Source organism: Plecotus auritus (assembly GCF_963455305.1).
Source record: "Plecotus auritus genome assembly, chromosome: 12".
Lineage (NCBI taxonomy): Eukaryota > Metazoa > Chordata > Mammalia > Chiroptera > Vespertilionidae > Plecotus > Plecotus auritus.
The window spans coordinates 15,902,531-15,921,899 of NC_137778.1; the positions used below are offsets into that span (position 1 = coordinate 15,902,531).

The following is a 19,369-nucleotide window of genomic DNA, read 5'->3' on the forward strand; positions in this document are numbered from 1 at the left end:
AACTTTTAAGTTATTGGGGTTGTGTTGGCAATGGGGCGGAGGAAAGGACTGACCCCTAGGTTTGGCCGCTGGTTTCTTTGGAGATGGAGCCAACCTCTAGGCGACTTGTCCTCTCCGGGGCTGACGGATCGCTTCTCCCCTATCAGAAAACAAACCGGGAGTCGCAGGAGATAGGGGCCTCCGGCCTCACGCCTTGCTCCAGGGCAGCGCGAGACCTGGGAGAGCGCCGCGGCTCTGGCAGGAGAGGTTGGCCAAGAGCCTGGCTTGTACGTCGGCCCGACCGTAGGGGACCGGACGGGCCCCGGGTACGCCGCTCACGGAGCCGGGCTGCGGACCGAGCTCGCCCGCCCAGCGTCGCGCGCTTCTATTTCAACCATCAGCTCCTGCGCCCCAAAGCGGGCTGCGAACTGCCGCGGCGGAGCGGAGCCGAGCGAGCCGCGAGCCTCAGCCGCAGAGGCGAGGGGTGGGGGCGCTCCCTGGTTTGCCAAGCGGGTTACCCGGACTTCGAATCAGGGAGTGAGAAAAGTACTAAGGCTCGAAGGAAACTTTTCCCGCCGTTAGTTCCCTAGTGTAGCGTGTGCAAAAGGTATATTCGAGCGCTAGGTGCAACTGACATAAACTCCTGGGCTATTCCTCCCAGAGTCCGAATCTTTTCCCTCTCGGCTTCCTTTCTTCCCTCTTCTCCCCCTCCTCCTTCCCTGCCCTCTTCCCTTTTAAATGTCAAACTGAGCATATGGTTTTAAGGTGTGGAGGGTATGTGTCCTTTACTCCTACCAGTTTATGTACGGGCTGGCTCTAACATACGTGCACACTGGGATGCTTCAAAAAAAAAATAATAGGAGGAAAAAGAAGAAAAACAGTATCCTCCACCCACATTTTCCTGCTCAAGACACCCGCTTACCTCGAAAGGACCCAACCAATAGAAACATGATTCCACGCTGCATTTAATGGGCATGCTGGTAGATTACTTCTATTCCCAACCTAAAATGTCACATCTCCATTAGAAAACTTGATACAGTAGCCTATCACGCAAGTGTGATTGGTGTGTTTGTGGCATGTCTGTGTCGTTTCAGTAATGGGGTGCAGGGCGTGCCTGAGGGCTTCGAAAGGGAAGAAATGAAGGCTGGGGATGCTCAAGCAAGTCTCCTTTCTTGTCCTGGACATCCAACCCGGACAGCTTGATTTTTCCCCCCCTTCTTTTCAGTGTTTGAATCCAGTGCCAAAAGTTTCCTACAGGGTATAGAGTTGGACATAGTATCATTGCTATTATTCAAAGAGAATACTTCCTCACAGTTGGATGAATTTGAGGCTGAAATGGTAAATGTCCTAGGAGAGGTAGGCGAGTGTGTGTGTGTGTGTGTGTGTGTGTGTGTGTGTGTTTGCAGAAGCTGGTGGTAGTGTTCCCCGCGTACTTGTAACACACCTCATAAACACCCTGTTGTCAGGATGCAACATGATCCAACCTTTGATCTGATTAAGTTTGAGGGACACAAAGAATACTTGCCCCCATCCTACCTAAGAAAATGAGTATGAATGTTTCTGCTTTGCAGCCCTTGCTAGTCTTAGCATTTTTAGGACCTTAAAGTCATAAACCCGGTTGCTTTATTAAAAGCTATTTACTGTGCCAGGAGAAAGAGATATCCTAGCCGCAGGGCTGAAGGTTTGTAACTTGCAAACCCCAAGGAGCTCTTTGAGAGCCACATTATCTAAAGCAAGCTTGCTGGTTATTTTTCACCCCAGATATGTCAAACCAAAGTGAATTTTCTATGGCTTATGTTGAAGCCCGATATTTAAGCATTTGAATTTTCTTACCTAATACATTTTAAAGTTTGTCACCCGGCATTCAAAATGATGTAAATCGTGTTTGAAACCCATCTCTGGTTCTTCTGGGGTGAGTGACTGAGGGGTAACTTCGAGATAATGTTTGTTAACATTTTCTTTAAGGCTACCGTGCCTGCCATCCAAATAACGTTGTCGCAGGCAGCCAAGGGCAAGGATTGCTCTTGATCATTTTGACGAGAGGTTGACTGGGATTCGGCCAATGCTGGTCTTCTGATACCAGATGCAACGGAGCCGGAGTGGAAAACCTCTGGCATCTATTATTTAATCCAAAACCTACCTGTATTTTATAAGTGTCCACCTCCCCTTTCAAATTCTGTGAGTGGCCTGTATTCTTGATACTACCTATCATCATTTTAAAAGTGGAATGATTTAAGGATCCGCACTCCCTCCTCCTATACCACCCCACCTCGTAAAAAACACACACACACACACACACACAACATTTTTCTCCAGGGTACTTTCCCGTGCCTTCCTTCACCCAAGTCCGAGGAGCACTGGGCGAACTCCATCGGCTGTCCCTGTGAAATGAAGAGGGTGGTAAGAAAGGGGATCCGCGTCCTGGAAGAGCGAGGGTGAGCGGAGCGCCGCTCGCGCCCTCGCCCGCTTTGCATCGCGCCCCGCCGATGGCTCGCTCTGGCCCCGGCGCGGCTAGCCAGTGGCCCCGAAGCAGCGGCGGGGCACGGGTGGGGTGGGGGTAGAGGCCTGCGGTGGAGGCGGGGGGAGGAGGAGCGCGGGGGCCCCTCTCCCCTCCTCTTTTCCCAGCCCTTCACCCCCACCCCTTTTATATATTTTTTTTTCCTCCCAAGTTCTCTTGCCTGGCTATCCCCCCTTGAATCCGAAGGCGCCTCGCGATTGGGTGTCGGGACCGGGTACGTCAGTCAGACTGTGACGTGCAGTCTTCCTGTTTCCTTCAGCTGTGTCTTAAAGTAAATCTTGTTGTGGAGCGCAGCCCTCAGCGGAGGGAGCGCTCGGGCATAATACACCAGCGCAGCCGGGCGAGTGGAGGCGCAAGGAGCCTCGTCGAGTCCGCCTGCTCCGCTGGGCTCCGCGCCCGCCCGCGCCTTCCCCCGTTCTTCTCCGCTGCTCCCTGCGCTCTTCTCCTCTCCTCCCTTTTCTTCTCCCCTCGCTTTCTCTCCCCTCCCCGCCCTCCTCTCTCTCGCCCCTCTCCCACTCGCCCCATCACTGGCTCGCTGTCGCACACTCACCGTCCCTTGTCCAATTATTATATTCACCGCCCGCCAGAGACCTCCGGGTGCGAGCGCGCGCGTGTTTTCCTCGCTGCCGGCAGGGGAACAAACACAGCGCGGCTCGGTCCCCCTGCTCTCGGCACCGCGTAAGTATCTTCTGTCCCCTCGCCAGTCCCCTCCCCTTTTCCAGAGTCACTTGCGCTGGCTTGTTCTTCAATGGGAAGAAAAGAGACTCCCAGGACTTAGACGCATGTCAACATCTCCCCCCCACCCCCCAGGAGAAAATGGTGTTATTTAAATGAACCAGAATAAAATCGCCGGCAACACCGTTTCTGAGCAGGAGCCTCCGTGGAACTCCGCGCTCCGCTCTCCCCAGTTACTAAGAGTAAGTGATCCGCTCGCTCGGCTTTTATTTCTTTCTCTTTCCTGCTGGCGGCCGGGGTGGCGGTGGCGGTGGCGATGGGGGGAGGCTCAGTGCTGGACTTGTCGCTGATCTTGTCACCTTTTGTGTCCTGGGCTGGGGTGCGCGGGGGGCGTCTGCTGCCTTTCCTCTTTCTCTTGCCCTCTCTTCTCTGGAGAGGGGACCCCGAGGGGGACAGGGGTCGCTTTTTGTTCGCCTGGATCCCCGCTTTCCGCCGAGCCTCATCCTTCCCCTGTCCCCGGTGAAAACTCCCGGGCCAGCCCCCACGTCCCTTCTCTTTGTCTACTTTATTACAGCTGCCTTTCTTCCAGGCTCTTCCAATTTGCTTGTCATTTGCATACCTTTCACTTCTCCTTTTTAACCCCAGCGGAGGGCCAGGGAGAAGGGAGGTGGGGAGAGGGAAGAGGGGGCGCTCTGTTACTTTCCTCTCCAAACGCCGTGCTAGCCGAAATGTGGAAATCGGGATTGGTAGCGGTGGAGAGATGGTCCCGGGAAATGAGCGCTGCGCCCCTCTCCTGAGCTCCAGGAAGCCCGGGGTAGGTCAAGTGGAGTGGGGTCAGGCCGCACCGGGAGCCTGGAGGGGTCGTGGGGCAGAGGGATGGGTGCCCCAGCGCCGCGGGAGGACCCACAGATCGCGCTCGGGTGGGGGGTGTTCTTGGGCAGCGGACTCGCGAGGCCCAGACTCTCGCAGTCCTCGCTGGCAGCCTGTGGCGTTGGGCTGCTTGGATCGCGTCCTGGCTGGGTGGTACCTACAGTTTTGCCCCAGTTTGGACGACGGGGGTGGAAGGAAAGGAGAGGTGAGAGTAATTGTTAATGGGAAGAAGCGTGAGGAGGGGCGGGAAGAGCTGCTATCTTGCCTGAACAGACAGGGAGGGGGCGGCGGGGTCGGGGGTCTGGGGGTGGGCGGCGGGGTTGAGGGGAGACATCACCCAAAGTCCAGTTTAGCGAGTTGTTGGTCCCAGTGCTGTGCCAGCCAGTTACTCCTCCTGCTAAAGCTGAACGCCGCTGGAGAGTGTGGATTTGGGATGGGGGAGTAGATTTTGAGAGACTGGAGGTCTCCCGCCCCCTTTCAGCTCTTTGGAAGTTGAGTCCTCCAGGCCAGTGGAGAAGAGGAGGAGGCAGGTGTAGGCAGTCGTCTTAAATAGCCCAAGGAGGCAGGTAGGAGTGTGAAAGTGCTGCTGTTCTTGGCAGTCCGGAACCCTACTCCGCCTGGGGGAAGGCTGGGAACTCACCTGCTTGTTTTAATTTTTCCAAGAAGGTCTGTGTTGTCTCCTTGAGCTTATAAAAACAGACCAAGTACAGGATGGCCTTCTCTCAAAGTCAAGGCTAGAAGTTTCTTCTCTTGTTCTCTCTCTCCCTCTCTCTCTCTCCTCTTCCACCTATACCCTCCCATAAAAAAAAAATCCCTTTCCTAAACTAGGTAGGCAGAGGTCTATTAGCAGAATGCGCATGAGCAGGGCCTGACAGGTGTGTTATGTCAAGAAAGACAGGTGCAAATTTCCTCTGTGTCTGTGTGTGTCTGTGCAGTTCCAGACCACAATGCATGCCCCGGGGTTGTAGAGATTTATGAATTTATGGTTGCCCTGGTTAATAGGATTGTCCAGGCTAATGGGAATGGGCTGTTGTTATGTTTTGAGCCCTTGCCATGTGAGTTCTTTGGTTGGGGGTAGGGGACACGTTTGTGTGTGTGTGTTAATTTTTCTTAAGGATGTTGGCAGGCGGCTGCTGAGGCTGTGTCTCAGGCTTGTCTGCCAGGCGGCTGAAAGTACCCCCACTTCAGGCAGCAGGTGGAGGGAGATTGACTTTCCCTTTGCTTCCGTCCAGTTTATGTCTATCTCCCAGGTCTGTGGAGGGAGGGGGTGAGAGCTGTCTTTTGTGTGTGTGTGTTTTGGACAGCCGTGGGTGATGTGTGTAACTGCCAAGAATACCAAAGTCAGTTTGAAAGTGTTACTGTTGTGAAAGCTTATCTTTTTTAGTGTGCTTTCTCTCTGCCCAGAAAGAATAGGTATGTGCATGGACTCTTTCAAGTCATATGTTAAATATTCTCATAAAGTAGAATGAGCCTGTCATTGTACCAGACATGTGCCAGATGTCCTAGTTATTACTTTGATGGGGAAGGGAAATCTCAAGTACGTGAGAGGTAACTGCTTTTCTGTTGGATGCAAGATGTGGGCAGTCAGTTCTATGAAGAGTTCCTTACAAGAACTTCTGAGTATTTGCGAAATGAAATGGGCTGTACATGGTGAGGAAGTCAAAGGGGGAGTATTTGGGTTAACCTGTCCATGCAACATAACACGGCTATGTTTATGTAATAGTAACATAGACGAAGGTAAGGACTGTGGCTTAATGCGTGAGGGAAGATGTTGAGAATTCAATGTAAGCACTGTATCTGGGTTCTTAATACTTGATCTTTACATTTTTTTCTTTACACAGGTTACTTCTTGAGTTGCATAGAATTAGGTTGGATGGTGGATGGTTTTTGTTGGTTTTGTTGCTTGGGCGATGCTCATTATTTCATGAAAATGAGATAATATGTGCCATTTATTCTTTCGACTTAAACATCAAAGTTTCCCTCCAATACTTTCCTTGGATGGTTTTGAAGTTCTTTCATAATTAAAATGTCCTCTATGGATATGTTCTGCTTATTTTTAATAGGGGTTATCTGTGCTTGGCACTTATTGATATTTTTATGTGTCCATTATGCAGAATTCTATTTAGTTTAATCACCACCTTGTGGGGAAAAAGTCACACATACATAACATGCTTCTTTGTTCCCACTTTATTCATTTCCTAGCTTCGTTCCTCTACAAGTGGCACTTGCGATCTTAAAACATAAGGTAGCTGCCAGGTTGGCCATTTATTTGTTCAAAGCGCAAAGAGGCCTTTTCCCCTGAATTTATTCTATCATTTCAGGAATTGTCTTGCATTTGCAACTTACTGTATAAGAAATGTTTAAAGTTCAGGATTAACAAAAGAAATTATAAAATGTTACTGATTTCATAATATGAAGATGGATTGTGCATGCTATGTTGTTACAGGATTCTAATTAAGTACCTATACGAATTGGAAGGGACATATACACAAGGAATTTCTCAAATCTTATTGCCTAGTATATTCTAAAGCTTCGAAGGACATTTAGAGTATTTTAAATTTCAACAAAAAGGGAAAAAATGTGTCTTTTCTTAAGATTACTTCTCACTCTGATTTACTAACTCAGTGAATTATTACTCTATAAATAAGTAGAAATAAATATGTTAGGCTTGTCTCAGAAAATGTTCTGTGTTCACTTTGCTGGTGAAAAACGTATGGAATTTTTGATAGGATGGAGGAATTTTAAATGAAATGGTTATGATTTGAGAACTCTATGATGATAGGAAATTTTAAAATCTGATACAAGGTTTTGACAATGCAATCTCAGTTCATTGAAATATTAACTTACGTCAAGTGAGTCCTTAAGAGTAAACATAAAAGGTTTTCTTAACCTGCTAGTAGGCAGAAACACCTCCAAAGGAAAAGTTGCTAATTAGCAAAAACGAAGGGGACAGTGAAGGGACAGCTTAGAGATTTGGGGGAAGGCGGAAGCTACCTAAATCCAATCATCAGATTTTTTCCCTGTTGGATTACTGATTCCCAGATTAATTTATTGATGATATTCCATTTGAAATTTCATAACCAGGTTGAGCCAAGTAGATGAGGGGCCCATTCAAAGGTTGTTCTCTAAAAAAAGCAAAGTGTAAGCTTGAGCAATTTCTTAAAAAAAATTTTTATCAACGAAGACAGATAATCTAAAGAATCCAATCAGGAAACCATGCCAACCTTACAATTCCCCTGCCTCACAAAAGATTTGTCTGGACTATCTGGATAATTACTGTAATGAAACACTTCTTTGTCCAGAATAAGGACTCCAGGTAGAAGCATAAAAGTTGCACTCCCCTCCCCAAAATAAGTTCTTGATTAAAGTCAGAGCACTTAACCACTCTCTACTTCACGCCAGAGTGTTCCTTAAAAATTCTTCACTGAAAATTCTTCTACTAACATTAAGTCATCAGCTTCCTTAGGATTATGTTAAATAGAATGTCAGATCACTCCAATTTTAATTAAGAATCTTTTGGAGTAATTAAAATCGGACTTGATTATACCTGGATACTTATTCTTATATTTTACTAGAAGGAATCTGCTATGCTAAGATATCTGTTGCATAGGAATTATTAGAGCATTTGTGCCTAATGGTACAAAAAAAAATTTAATAGTGAAAAACAGTCTCTATAGATGTTCACCTTAGTTAAAGAGGAGTTTACAGGAGTAGATTATGTATATCTAATCAATAATACATTTGAGTTCAAATTCAACATCAGTAATATTCTGCATACTGGCTGATACTTATGTTCACCCCTGCTGATCAGGAGGTTTCAGATTGCCTGGTTAAACTTAAAATTAATGTTAAAATTAAAATACAAGATGTTAATAATGCTGGGGAAAATAGAAGGCAGCAGGAAAATAGGAAGACCAAATATGAGATGGATTGGCTCCATAAAAGAAGCCATAGGCAGGAGTCTACAGAAGCTGTGCAGGGCTGTTGAGGACTGGACATTTCGGTCATCACTCATTCATAGGGTCTCCAGGAGTTGAAGCTGACTTAACGGTACATAACACACACAAGAATCAATAAGAATTGTAGCTGAGACATTCTGGCTTAGTACATATGTTGAAAAATAAAGGACTTTTTAAAAATACTAATGGACAGGACAATATCAATGATAAAGTCATTCAATAGCATTTTCTAAATTCTAAACTGGGAAGTCATGGAAGTGCTTTGAAAGTACTTTCAAGTGATTTAATTTACATTATGCTCATTTAACTGTGTTTCTTATGTGGTAATTGTATATATATATATATATATATATATATATATATATATATATGTGTGTGTGTGTGTGTGTGTGTGTGTGTGTGTGTGTATATCCTGTTTATGAAACATTATGCTAGTAAAATACTACGTCAACTAGTTATAATTATTTAGTCTTGCCCATAGCCTCCATAGGTTATAAACCTATAGTGCACTAGTACAGTTATTTCTAAGTTTAGGTCCAAGCTATATGGAGAGATATATTTCTTCTATTAATATAATCCCTTTTCTTACTCAATTATATAATTTTTGCCGTTTGTTTCATCCTATTTATTATGTCTCAGCTGGATATCGTACAAGACCTAAAAGTAATTAAATTCTCTTAGCACACAACAGAAACGGATCATGATTTAGTCTAAAAATGCTGACTGGTTGATAGAGAACTGTGAAAAACAGAGTAGTTTGGAGGAAGTTACAGGACATGTTTTTCTTCAAAGATCCAACAAGCACGTTTAACACTATTCCCCCCTGAAGACGAGAATATCATTTCTTTCCACCTTAGGAAGAGCACGGCCCCCCTCTTGGCTCTGGCAGGAGGCAGGGGTGCAGCTGTTGAGACCCAGGCTAGATGAGAGGAAGTGCCGTTGACGCAGAGGTAAATGGCAGTTGGGAAAGGAAGGATGCCTGGGGATGACCTTGTGCTCATCTCTCACACAGCCTGTCACTTCTGAGCCTCTGGTGCAGAGGTGCTCTCCCCACAGCAAGGATGGGGAGCAGCAAAATCCCGTTTGGGTGTGAAGGTGGACAGGGAGGAAACACTGCAGAAAGTTGGGTCAGTGTGTTGACTGGAGATCCGTGTGCTTTTCAGGTGATATTAAAGAGAGAAGGATTTGCACACAAAAAGAAGTAAATTTTTAAAATAATGGCAATGAGCTCTACTTTTGGAAAGCTGACCTGCATGCAGAAAAGACCTCTCCCTCAATATGCAAGTCTTTCTGAGAATTCATTCATCTTTTTTCTTGTTTTTCTTGTTTGTCTTTCCTCCTTTCCCTCCCATCTGACAGCTACACCGGATTTATCAGATCTAACGTGTTAGTGAGAGATCTGTCATTGCATCTTTGTATTTCTGAAACCAATTTTATCAGTCATGTTTGAGGAGTCCAGTTATCCCAAATTTGACTTTGAACTCAATATTGAAGTTATTAAGGCTTGTTTCCATTCTAAATTCAGGAAATTTTTATCTTGAGGCATATAAAAAGTATTTTATTCTCAAACATACAAATATATATCTATATCTATATCTATATCTATCTATATATATAGATAGATAGATAGATATAGATATAGATATAGATATACCCATATATGCACACATATATATGAAGAGGCATCATACTGCTTTCACAATATTCTAAAACAGGCTCTTTTAAAATGTTATAGCTTCATACAGAAACCAGAAGCAAGGTCTGCATGATGAAATCTTTCTCGCTTTAAAAAAAAAAAAATACATGCTGCCATCTAAGCATTGAGCATTTTCTTGATTTTTACAGGTTATTTCATGCTGAAATCATGCCTATTTGCATGGGTAGTCATTCTTTAAAACTAGCCACAGATGCAGTCCTAGGGAGCACGTAGATGTTTTCACAGGTGAACTGAAAGAGATGGGAGCGGGTCCAAGCACTCCGCACGCTGCCTTTGGCAATGGACCCTGTTATTGTGAAGATGTGCTCTGTTAAGCAAACGTGAAGTTTAATATTAGATAAACCCTGGGTGAAAAAAATATTCTCATTTTCTCCACAAAATGTTAATTGTAAGCAAAAAAAAGATGTGACATCTTACATTTATGCCAAATGTGAGGTTAGCATCACTAGTTAATAAGTCACAAAATATGGCAGCTACCTTTCATAAAATGCAAGGAGGGATGTTCTCTTTTTACACTGTGTTTCCAAGAAACAATGGAAGTTCGAATGCAGAGAAGGTATTTCCTTTCTCACGTATATCGGAGTCATGCTATTTTCTTTCTTCTTTATACATCTTTTTTTGGGGTCTTTATTTCTGTGTGTTTTTTCTTAAATCCGGCATATGAAATAAGATTCACAAGTGGTGTATGTTAAAGAGTTTCTTTAAGCACGGGAAGTATTACTGTGGCAGATTTTAAGAGAAGAAAACTATTCCTAAAGATATATTTATCCTTGCCTAATTCAATGTATTGATTTCTAAAATGTAACCATGTCGTTCTTTTGCAGTGAGTTCATCTTGACAATAATTTAAGTAATCAGAAGGGCATCATGAAAATTTATAAATAGTCTCATACTTACATTAAAAAACCCCCAAAAGATACCATCTTCAAAAGTGATTTTACTAATAAAAATGTGTATTATGCTAAATAAGCAGACTTGTAATAGGAGTATTTTTGCAGTGATTTCAATGTGAAATTGAACATTTATGTTGGCAAGAGGCTGATGGGGCTGTTCTCATTTCATTTCACATTTGACAAAAATATTTTAAAATTTGGTAATAAAGGGTGTGTTTTAAATATTTGCATTTACTTTAGTGTTCTTTTCATAGCCTTAAAATCATAATAATTTTAATGCAGAAATGGAATTTTGCATCCCAATTTCACACAGCCTCAAAATTAAATCCTATTTCTTAAGTATAGCCCACTTTCATCTTCTTTTGTAATGTGAATCTGAATGCCCAAAATTTAATCAATTGGTTGTCAGAGGCTGTGTACTTATAATCTACTATTTCTTCTGACGATAAACAGTATCATTTTAGGCATTTGTGAAAGAGAATCATATTACTGGTGCTTAAGCAGTTTTTGCTTTTTTTTTTTTTTTTAATCTTAATCCATCTTAAACCAGTGGAGCAGAAATATTTAAAAATGTTTCATTTCAAGCAGAGTGCATAATAAATTTCAATAATTGTAATGTGCCATAAATCCCAGAGCCTATGCATTTTGTATTTGATTCAGGATTGAGGTCAGGAAATTTGGAGAAATTTAAAGAAAATGATTCATCAGTCCTTTTGTTCTGTTGGCCAGGGTCCCGGGATTCTTGAGCTGTGCCCAGCTGACGAGCTTTTGAAGATGGCACAATAACTGCCCAGTGATGCCTGACCATGACAGCACAGCCCTCTTAAGCCGGCAGACCAAGAGGAGAAGAGTTGACATTGGAGTGAAAAGGACGGTAGGGACAGCATCTGCATTTTTTGCTAAGGCGAGAGCCACGTTTTTTAGTGCCATGAATCCCCAAGGTTCCGAGCAGGATGTTGAGTATTCAGTGGTGCAGCATGCAGATGGGGAGAAGTCAAATGTGCTCCGCAAGCTGCTGAAGAGGGCGAACTCGTATGAAGATGCCATGATGCCTTTTCCAGGAGCAACCATAATTTCCCAGCTGTTGAAAAATAACATGAACAAAAATGGTGGCACGGAGCCCAGTTTCCAAGCCAGCGGTCTCTCTAGCACAGGCTCCGAAGTACATCAGGAGGATATATGCAGCAACTCTTCAAGAGACAGCCCCCCAGAGTGTCTTTCCCCCTTTGGCAGGCCTACTATGAGCCAGTTTGATATGGATCGCTTATGTGATGAGCACCTGAGAGCAAAGCGCGCCCGGGTTGAGAATATCATTCGGGGTATGAGCCATTCCCCCAGTGTGGCGTTAAGGGGCAATGAAAATGAAAGAGAGATGGCCCCGCAGTCTGTGAGTCCCCGAGAAAGTTACAGAGAAAACAAACGCAAGCAAAAGCTGCCCCAGCAGCAGCAACAGAGTTTCCAGCAGCTGGTTTCAGCCCGAAAAGAACAGAAGCGAGAGGAGCGCCGACAGCTGAAACAGCAGCTGGAGGACATGCAGAAACAGCTGCGCCAGCTGCAGGAAAAGTTCTACCAAATCTATGACAGCACTGATTCTGAAAATGATGAAGATGGTAACCTGTCTGAAGACAGCATGCGCTCGGAGATGCTGGATGCCCGGGCCCAGGACTCCGTAGGGAGGTCAGATAATGAGATGTGCGAGCTAGACCCAGGACAGTTCATTGACCGAGCCCGAGCCCTGATCAGGGAGCAGGAAATGGCTGAAAACAAGCCCAAGCGAGAAGGCAACAACAAAGAGAGAGACCACGGGCCAAACTCCTTACAACCAGAAGGCAAACATTTGGCCGAGACCTTGAAACAGGAACTGAACTCTGCCATGTCGCAAGTTGTGGACACTGTGGTCAAAGTCTTTTCGGCCAAACCCTCCCGCCAGGTTCCTCAGGTCTTCCCCCCTCTCCAGATCCCCCAGGCCAGATTCGCAGTCAACGGGGAAAACCACAATTTCCACACCGCCAACCAGCGCCTGCAGTGCTTTGGCGACGTCATCATTCCGAACCCCCTGGACACCTTTGGCAACGTGCAGATGCCCAGTTCCACAGACCAGACGGAAGCACTGCCCCTGGTGGTCCGCAAAAATTCATCTGACCAGTCTGCCTCCGGCCCTCCCACCGGCGGCCACCACCAGCCCCTGCACCAGTCACCTCTCTCTGCCCCTGCAGGCTTCACCACATCCACCTTCCGCCACCCTTTCCCCCTACCCTTGATGGCCTACCCATTTCAGGGTCCATTAGGTGCTCCCTCTGGCTCCTTCTCGGGAAAAGACAGAGTGTCTCCTGAATCCTTGGACTTAACCCGGGAGACGACGAGTCTGAGGACCAAGATGTCATCCCACCACCTGAGCCACCACCCTTGTTCACCAGCACACCCACCCAGCACGGCGGAAGGGCTCTCCTTGTCCCTCATCAAGTCCGAGTGTGGCGATCTTCAAGACATGTCTGAAATCTCACCTTATTCAGGAAGTGCAATATCCTTTTATTTTCCCCTCAAGGAAAACCAGACAAAACCAAGGCTTCCCAACAGGCCGGGTTTACAGCATATGTAGAATAATGTAGGTTAGCATCTTCTGAAGAATTCAGTCTTTCCTGTTACCCAAAGTAGCTTTTATCAACAGGCCTGTGGCACTTCTAATGGCACAAAACCTCCCCCCTAAACCAACATCTTTGCAATTTTTACAAGTTGTGAACTGCCCCAAGAGCTGGTATTTCATATATGCTTTATCAGCAGTGTTTTTCTGCTGTTCTTCCTGTATTCTCTTCTTACCCTTTAAAAAAAATTTTACTTATTTATTTTAAATAAAATTTACTTATTTATTGATTGATTGATTTAGATATTTTTATTGATTTCAGAGAGGAAGGGAGAGATAGAAACAGCAATGATGAGAGAGAACCATTGATCAGCTGCCTCCTACACACCCCACACTGGGCATCGAGCCTGCAACCTGGGCATGTGCCCTGACTGGGAATTGAACCATGACCTCCTGGTTCATAGGTCAATGCTCAACCACTGAGCCACGCCTGCTGGGCTTAAATATATTTTTATTGATTTCAGAGAGGAAGGGAGAGGGGAGGGAGAGAGAGAAACATCAGTGATGAGAGAGAATCATTGATTGGCTGCCTCCTGCATGCCCCCTACTGGGGATCAAGCCCGCAACCCTGGCATGTGCCCTTGACCAGAATTGAACCCGGGACCTTGTAATCCGCAGGCCGATGCTCTATCCACTGAGCCAAACCAGCTGGGGCTACCTTTTTTTTTTTTTTTTTTTTTTTTTTTTTTAAAGAGTAAAATCAGAGATAGAAAAAAATCTCATTGTGATGCTGAATTCTATCAGATATACAATTTTTAAGAAATGGTAAGTTTTATAATGGAGTGAAAAGTCAGTTTCAGATGCCATAAGAAGAATTCTCCCTTTAAGCCCTGAACAGGCTCCTGGGCTGTTTAAAGAAGGCTTGATTCAGTCTGATGAAGAGCACTGTGCTGGTGGGAGAAAGAGGGATGTGGGAGGGGAGGTGGATTCTCCCTTTAATCCTGAAGCGAGACGCGGTTTTTTAAAGGAAATACACAGGTACTGATTTATTCAGACGGCATCGGTCTCTCGTTCACCAAGGTCTGTTCTTTGGGGCTGGTGCAGCTGCCTTCCATGCATGATTAACCTCTGTTCAGCCATACACAGAAATCTTTTGTCCTAACATACACAAAGCAAATTATTTTGGAAAGCGAGAGAGCACAATTAAATATAAAACTCAAGCTGAATTCGACTTAAAAAATGGCTCTTTTTATGACTCTTTTATATTTTGAACCTGACTTTGATGTAGCGATGCCAGTTATATATTTTATTGGATCTGTCCTGCACTCTGGCTATTTTTAATTGATGATTTTTTTTTTCTCTGTAAATTGGTCCTTGCAGTAAATTCTTAAGAATCTTGTGGTCATTGATGCTCTGGGGTCGTAGACTAGTAGCTTGGGGGGGCAGGTAGAGGCATGCTTCTCTTATAATAAATTGCCATATGGATATAAAATTTAGCAATTAAGTTGGCTGTTGCTAAATTAAGGATTTTGAGCAATCATCTTGATGACTAGAAATTGACATTTTAGTATGTAAACCCACTCAGGAGGCTGCCACTTGAGTGCAAAGTCCCAGCTCTGGTAGAAATGTGTTTTCCCAGGTAGTGAAGGTCGTCCTTCCTGCCAAATCTTAGGGTACTGGTGAAGATTTCTGATAAGGCGAGTGGGAACCACTAGTAGGAGACCCACTTGGGCAGCTAGCAGAGTCTCTTTCTATGGTGAGGAAGAAGAGAATCATGTCATGAGAGAAAACAAGAGAAAGATGTTGAGGACCTAGCTTTATAAATAGAAACTGAGTCTTGGTTTGGTTTCAGATTTAACTTCTACTGTTCAAAGACCTAAAATCTAACCCATTGGTCATGAATCAAAGCTGTGCCAAGCACCATACCTTACCTGTGATGAGCAGGCAATAAACAATCAGAATGACTGGAATATAGCTATTGGTGATGAGATAGGCAAAGTAAGAAGACATAAGGACTGGAATTTTTTTTTTTTTTACCCTTTGTAGGCAGAGCATCTTCCAATGTTCATACCAGGCTACTGTCCAAAGCCCAACCCCATCTCTTCAGAGATCCTCTAGTTCATTTGAAGCCAAGAGTAGTGATGGTGGGTTCTCTCTCTCTGTCTCTGACACACACACACACACACACACACACACACACACACACCACACACCGGAAAGGGACATGCCTGTTTTGGTGAATATTTGAATATTTGAAGCCAAGTTTCAAAGTCTTATAAGTCCATATTAAACTTTTTATCTCAAGATGCCTGTTTATGGATTTTTTTTTTAAATTAGACTTTTCATTGTAACCAGATAATTTTCTGTGTTTTTTTAAAGTAAGTTGGATCTTCCAGAAAAAAAAAATCTTTTTGATTGCATAAAGTGTTGGCCATGCTCATTGTCTCACCCTTTCTAAATCTCCTGAGGAATTTTAAGGATTTGAATGGAAAGAAGTTCCTTTTATTTCTACACGTATCAAAGGCTTCAGAGAGAATATAGTTGCTTTTTCTTCAGATGAATAACTTCTCCTCTCTCCTCCCAAGATAAGGTTCTGTTAAACGGTGGTGGTTCGGAAACACCTGTGGTTCATATGCAATGTTAATTGCTTATACCTGGAGGAGTTTCTTTCATGTAGCTAAATAATTTGGACCACTTGTTGCAAGTAATGATTACATTTCCTACCTTCTAGCTTTCTACCCTCTGCCTCTTTCTCTTTCGCCTCTACCACATCACACTTTTAACCATTTATCTCATTGATATATTATTTCTTAGGAAGACGACAGGCAAGCAACCTTTTCTTTTCTTTTTAATATATTTTTACTGATTTCAGAGAGGAAGGGAGAGGGAGAGGGGGAGAGAGATAGAAACATCAATGATAAGAGAGAATCATTAATAAGCTGCCTCCTGTACGCCCCCCACTGGGGATTGAGCCTACAACCTGGGCATGTGCCCTGGCTGGGAATTGAACCCTTGACCTCCTGGCTCATAGGTCAATGCTCAACCACTGAGCAACACAGGCCAGGCAAACAACCTTTTCTATGGCCCACATAATTCTGAACCCAGTGGGGATCTGCATGTTTGTTGGGAAACTGGACCGACTTTTCTGCTCTCTTCATCCTTGTATGGCAGTGAGTTCTTCCTTTGTGTGCAGGCAAAATTCTCAAGCATTTAGTTTAAAGAAATCTCTAGGAGTCACATCGAGTGGTGTCTTACTTCAGTTGTAGGGATGGAAGCACATATTTGAACCTGTAGTTACTCATGTTGAAAAGGTCAGTGGAAATGAGATGAAATGGTACCACTGTAATTGTCGTTATGTTTTTATTTTTAGTTCACGGGTTCCCAAGTTGTGATGAATAATTTAATTCTTAAGGAACAATTCTTTCCCACTCCAAAGGGCATCATCTGTTTCTCTGAACAAAGTAGCCGAGACAAGAGCTACTGAGAACACGAGCTTACCAGAGAAATCCACTTCAGTTCAGCACATTAAGCATGTGTGTTCTAGCAGGGAGAACAGTACCTTGTTCTCCCTTCTAACAGAAGGGAAATGGTGAACGTGTGCATGTTCAGCTGAATGTCAGTGCACCTGCTCACGTCTTGGGTATAAAAAATGTGTTCAGTATCTTTGCAAATGAATCCATTTAATCAAATATTAAGTTTTATTCAAATTCCAAAAGAAACAGCCAGCCAATTGTTTTCCTCCGTGATGTTCCTTGTCATTCGTCCTCTTTGCATCTCAAGAGAAACAGCCTTGTTTAGGCCTCGAGCATTTGCATGCACCCAGTTAAAGCCCACAAGGATCATAAGCCTTTAAGACACACCCATTCTCTGCCTAACAATACTTGAAGGAGTTTCGAAAGGAACATTGTTTAATAGCTTGAAATTAAAGTCTAACTGGAATAGATGGATTAAAAATGAAGTTCAAAGACGTGAAATAATCCATAGAAGTTGATCTTTTACATCTTTTGAAGCCTTATGAGGCCATAGTAGTTATTTTCGCTATAGGGAAACATGTATATTCAAGACTAAAAGATTCCGGGTTCCTACCATTGTGAAGTAAAATTAAAAAATATTCATCCCCCGGTTATGTTGAGCTTAGAGAAGCAACAACTTCACTGCTCTATCACTGTCATGAAATGAGATTATTTGGATCTTGGCTCCCCGTTTTAGGTTTCCCGGGGGCAAGTGTCTTAGAAATGTAGCAAGTCAGAGCAGAAGGAGAAAGCTGAAATTCTTTGGGTTCCAAAGTGGTTTAGAAATCGTAGATAAGCAGTCCCAATCCGTTTGGCTGGAAATGCAGCTTGTAAAATCTCTAGCCACAATTCAGAGTGCAACTGGAAAAAGAGAATTTTCTTCCCTGCCTCCACAACCTATTATTCTCCCATTTGCCTTTTTGCTGCCTCTGCTGCTCCTCCCGCTGCTGCGTGTAGGTAAGGTTATATTGTGCTTGGTAAACAGACAACACACATTCTCAGGTTGTTTGAACACCGCTTTAGATTCAGCTGTAGCACTCTACTTCTCTGATCTTTTATATTCCCCAGCAGATGTCTTTCATTAATTTATGGATTTATCATCTTTTCTTTTTTCCCTTTTTCTTTTCTTCTTCTTCTTCTTTTTTTTTTTTTTTACACCTGGCAGCTGTCTCAAGTTTCAGCAGTTATTGTCTATTTTGCATTACACATAGAATTGAATGTCATCTGTCTTCACAAAGCTATGGCTAAGAGAATTGAGGCAAAGCCACATGAGCTGCCTGGACAGATCTTGTTTGCGTTCCATCCCCCCTCACCCACCCACCCCCCCTTTACCTCCTTAATATTTATTTGTGCTCATTTTCTTTCCTGGCCTTGAATGGAGCTTAGCTCGTGTTCAGTACAGCTGTATGTTTACTGAATCTATTCCATCATGAGTCATTGTGCGTGTGTAAGTATCCTGGAAACAGCTAGTGCTTTCTTGGAAGAACAGTTGCTTTTCAGCACAAGCACTTAAAAGGGAAATTAACCAATTGGTCAGTTCAGATTTATTTTGAGGAGGCAAAAAAAGGATTATCTAACTGTTGGCTTTTAAAGGTTTCATTAGCTATTTTTAATAGTTTATTAGAAACATCTATTTTATGGGAATTTTATCTCAATTACACGATGGGCGAGAGAGAAAGATTTATTCTGTGTTCCATTTCAACCGATCGATTCCAAGTATTACCAACAGGAAGCGTTTCAAAGCAAAAACAGACTTGAGAAATCAAATCAGAATAATTTTTTTTTCCATGAAATAAAAGCCTCTGCGTCCCCATCAAAATAAGATGGAAGTTGGCTTGTCTTTTAAATAAAAAGAACGAAACCATCTTTTAGCAAAATATAAATGTGTAGAAAGCTTCGGGAAGTTTCCGTGGCGCTCTAACCGTCTGAGCACCACAGCAAAACAATTTGTTTTGTAGGAGGCCACACTGAAAGATTTGGGACTTTTCCCCCACTAAGAGTTAAATGTTTGAGGTTGTTTTAATGTAACCGTCTGAAGGGAAAAAGAAAAAAAAAAAAGATTAGAACCCAGATCTGAGAATGTTTGTCGAAGTTTGGACTCCCCTAAAACTCTTATCGTGAGGCAATAGGAGACAGCTTGCAACTATTATTTCACTTATCCATCTGGACAGATGGCCCTGAAGTAGGCTGTGCTCCTTTAGTCTTCTCTATCTGTCTAATGGAGGTTACTGGAGGGCCTTTCAGCTCTCTCCTTGGCACAAAAAGTATGTCAGTCATAAATTACCGTCTTTGTAATCATTAAGGATCTCAAACAAAAACACAAGTTCAGTTAAGCTGCTTTGGCTTACAGATCTAAAAATCAAAATTTCTTGCTTCGGTGTTTATTTTCGGTGGAGAAAAAATAAAGCCCAATATTTAACTCTTCTATTTACCAACCAAGGTGATCTTTCGCACAATTTGCATGATATTAAAGGGAATGCTAATCACCTTCTCAGCAGAATATTTGGCTAAACACCCTGTTAGAAGTAGTCAAGAGCTTATCAATATTAATTTGATTCTGCTTCTGTAGTAACTTGCTGGGTTCCCTCTGTTCTGAAAGATTGCTCGCGCTGTACTTGATGGAGGTCATTTGGAAACCTTTCCCTTTCCTAAATATCTGTGCGTAC

General features: G+C 43.6%; 1 protein-coding gene and 1 long non-coding RNA gene across 2 annotated transcripts in view; one reads left to right on the forward strand and one right to left on the reverse strand.

Annotated features, from left to right (window-relative positions):
* Positions 1 to 3,157, reverse strand: part of LOC308236990 — a 203,042-nt gene extending 199,885 nt beyond the window's left edge. The window contains exon 1 of the long non-coding RNA XR_013959395.1: positions 3,048 to 3,157. This is a non-coding gene — a long non-coding RNA (uncharacterized lncRNA). The remainder of the gene's footprint in view (positions 1 to 3,047) is intronic.
* Positions 3,158 to 3,247: 90 nt separating this feature from the next.
* The window catches only part of PROX1 (prospero homeobox 1), a 51,138-nt gene continuing 35,016 nt past the window's right edge, over positions 3,248 to 19,369 (forward strand). The window contains exons 1-2 of the mRNA XM_080647310.1: positions 3,248 to 3,414; positions 11,340 to 13,131. Of these exons, the coding sequence (XP_080503436.1) occupies positions 11,407 to 13,131 (1,725 nt within the window). The 5' untranslated portion in view covers positions 3,248 to 3,414; positions 11,340 to 11,406. The remainder of the gene's footprint in view (positions 3,415 to 11,339; positions 13,132 to 19,369) is intronic.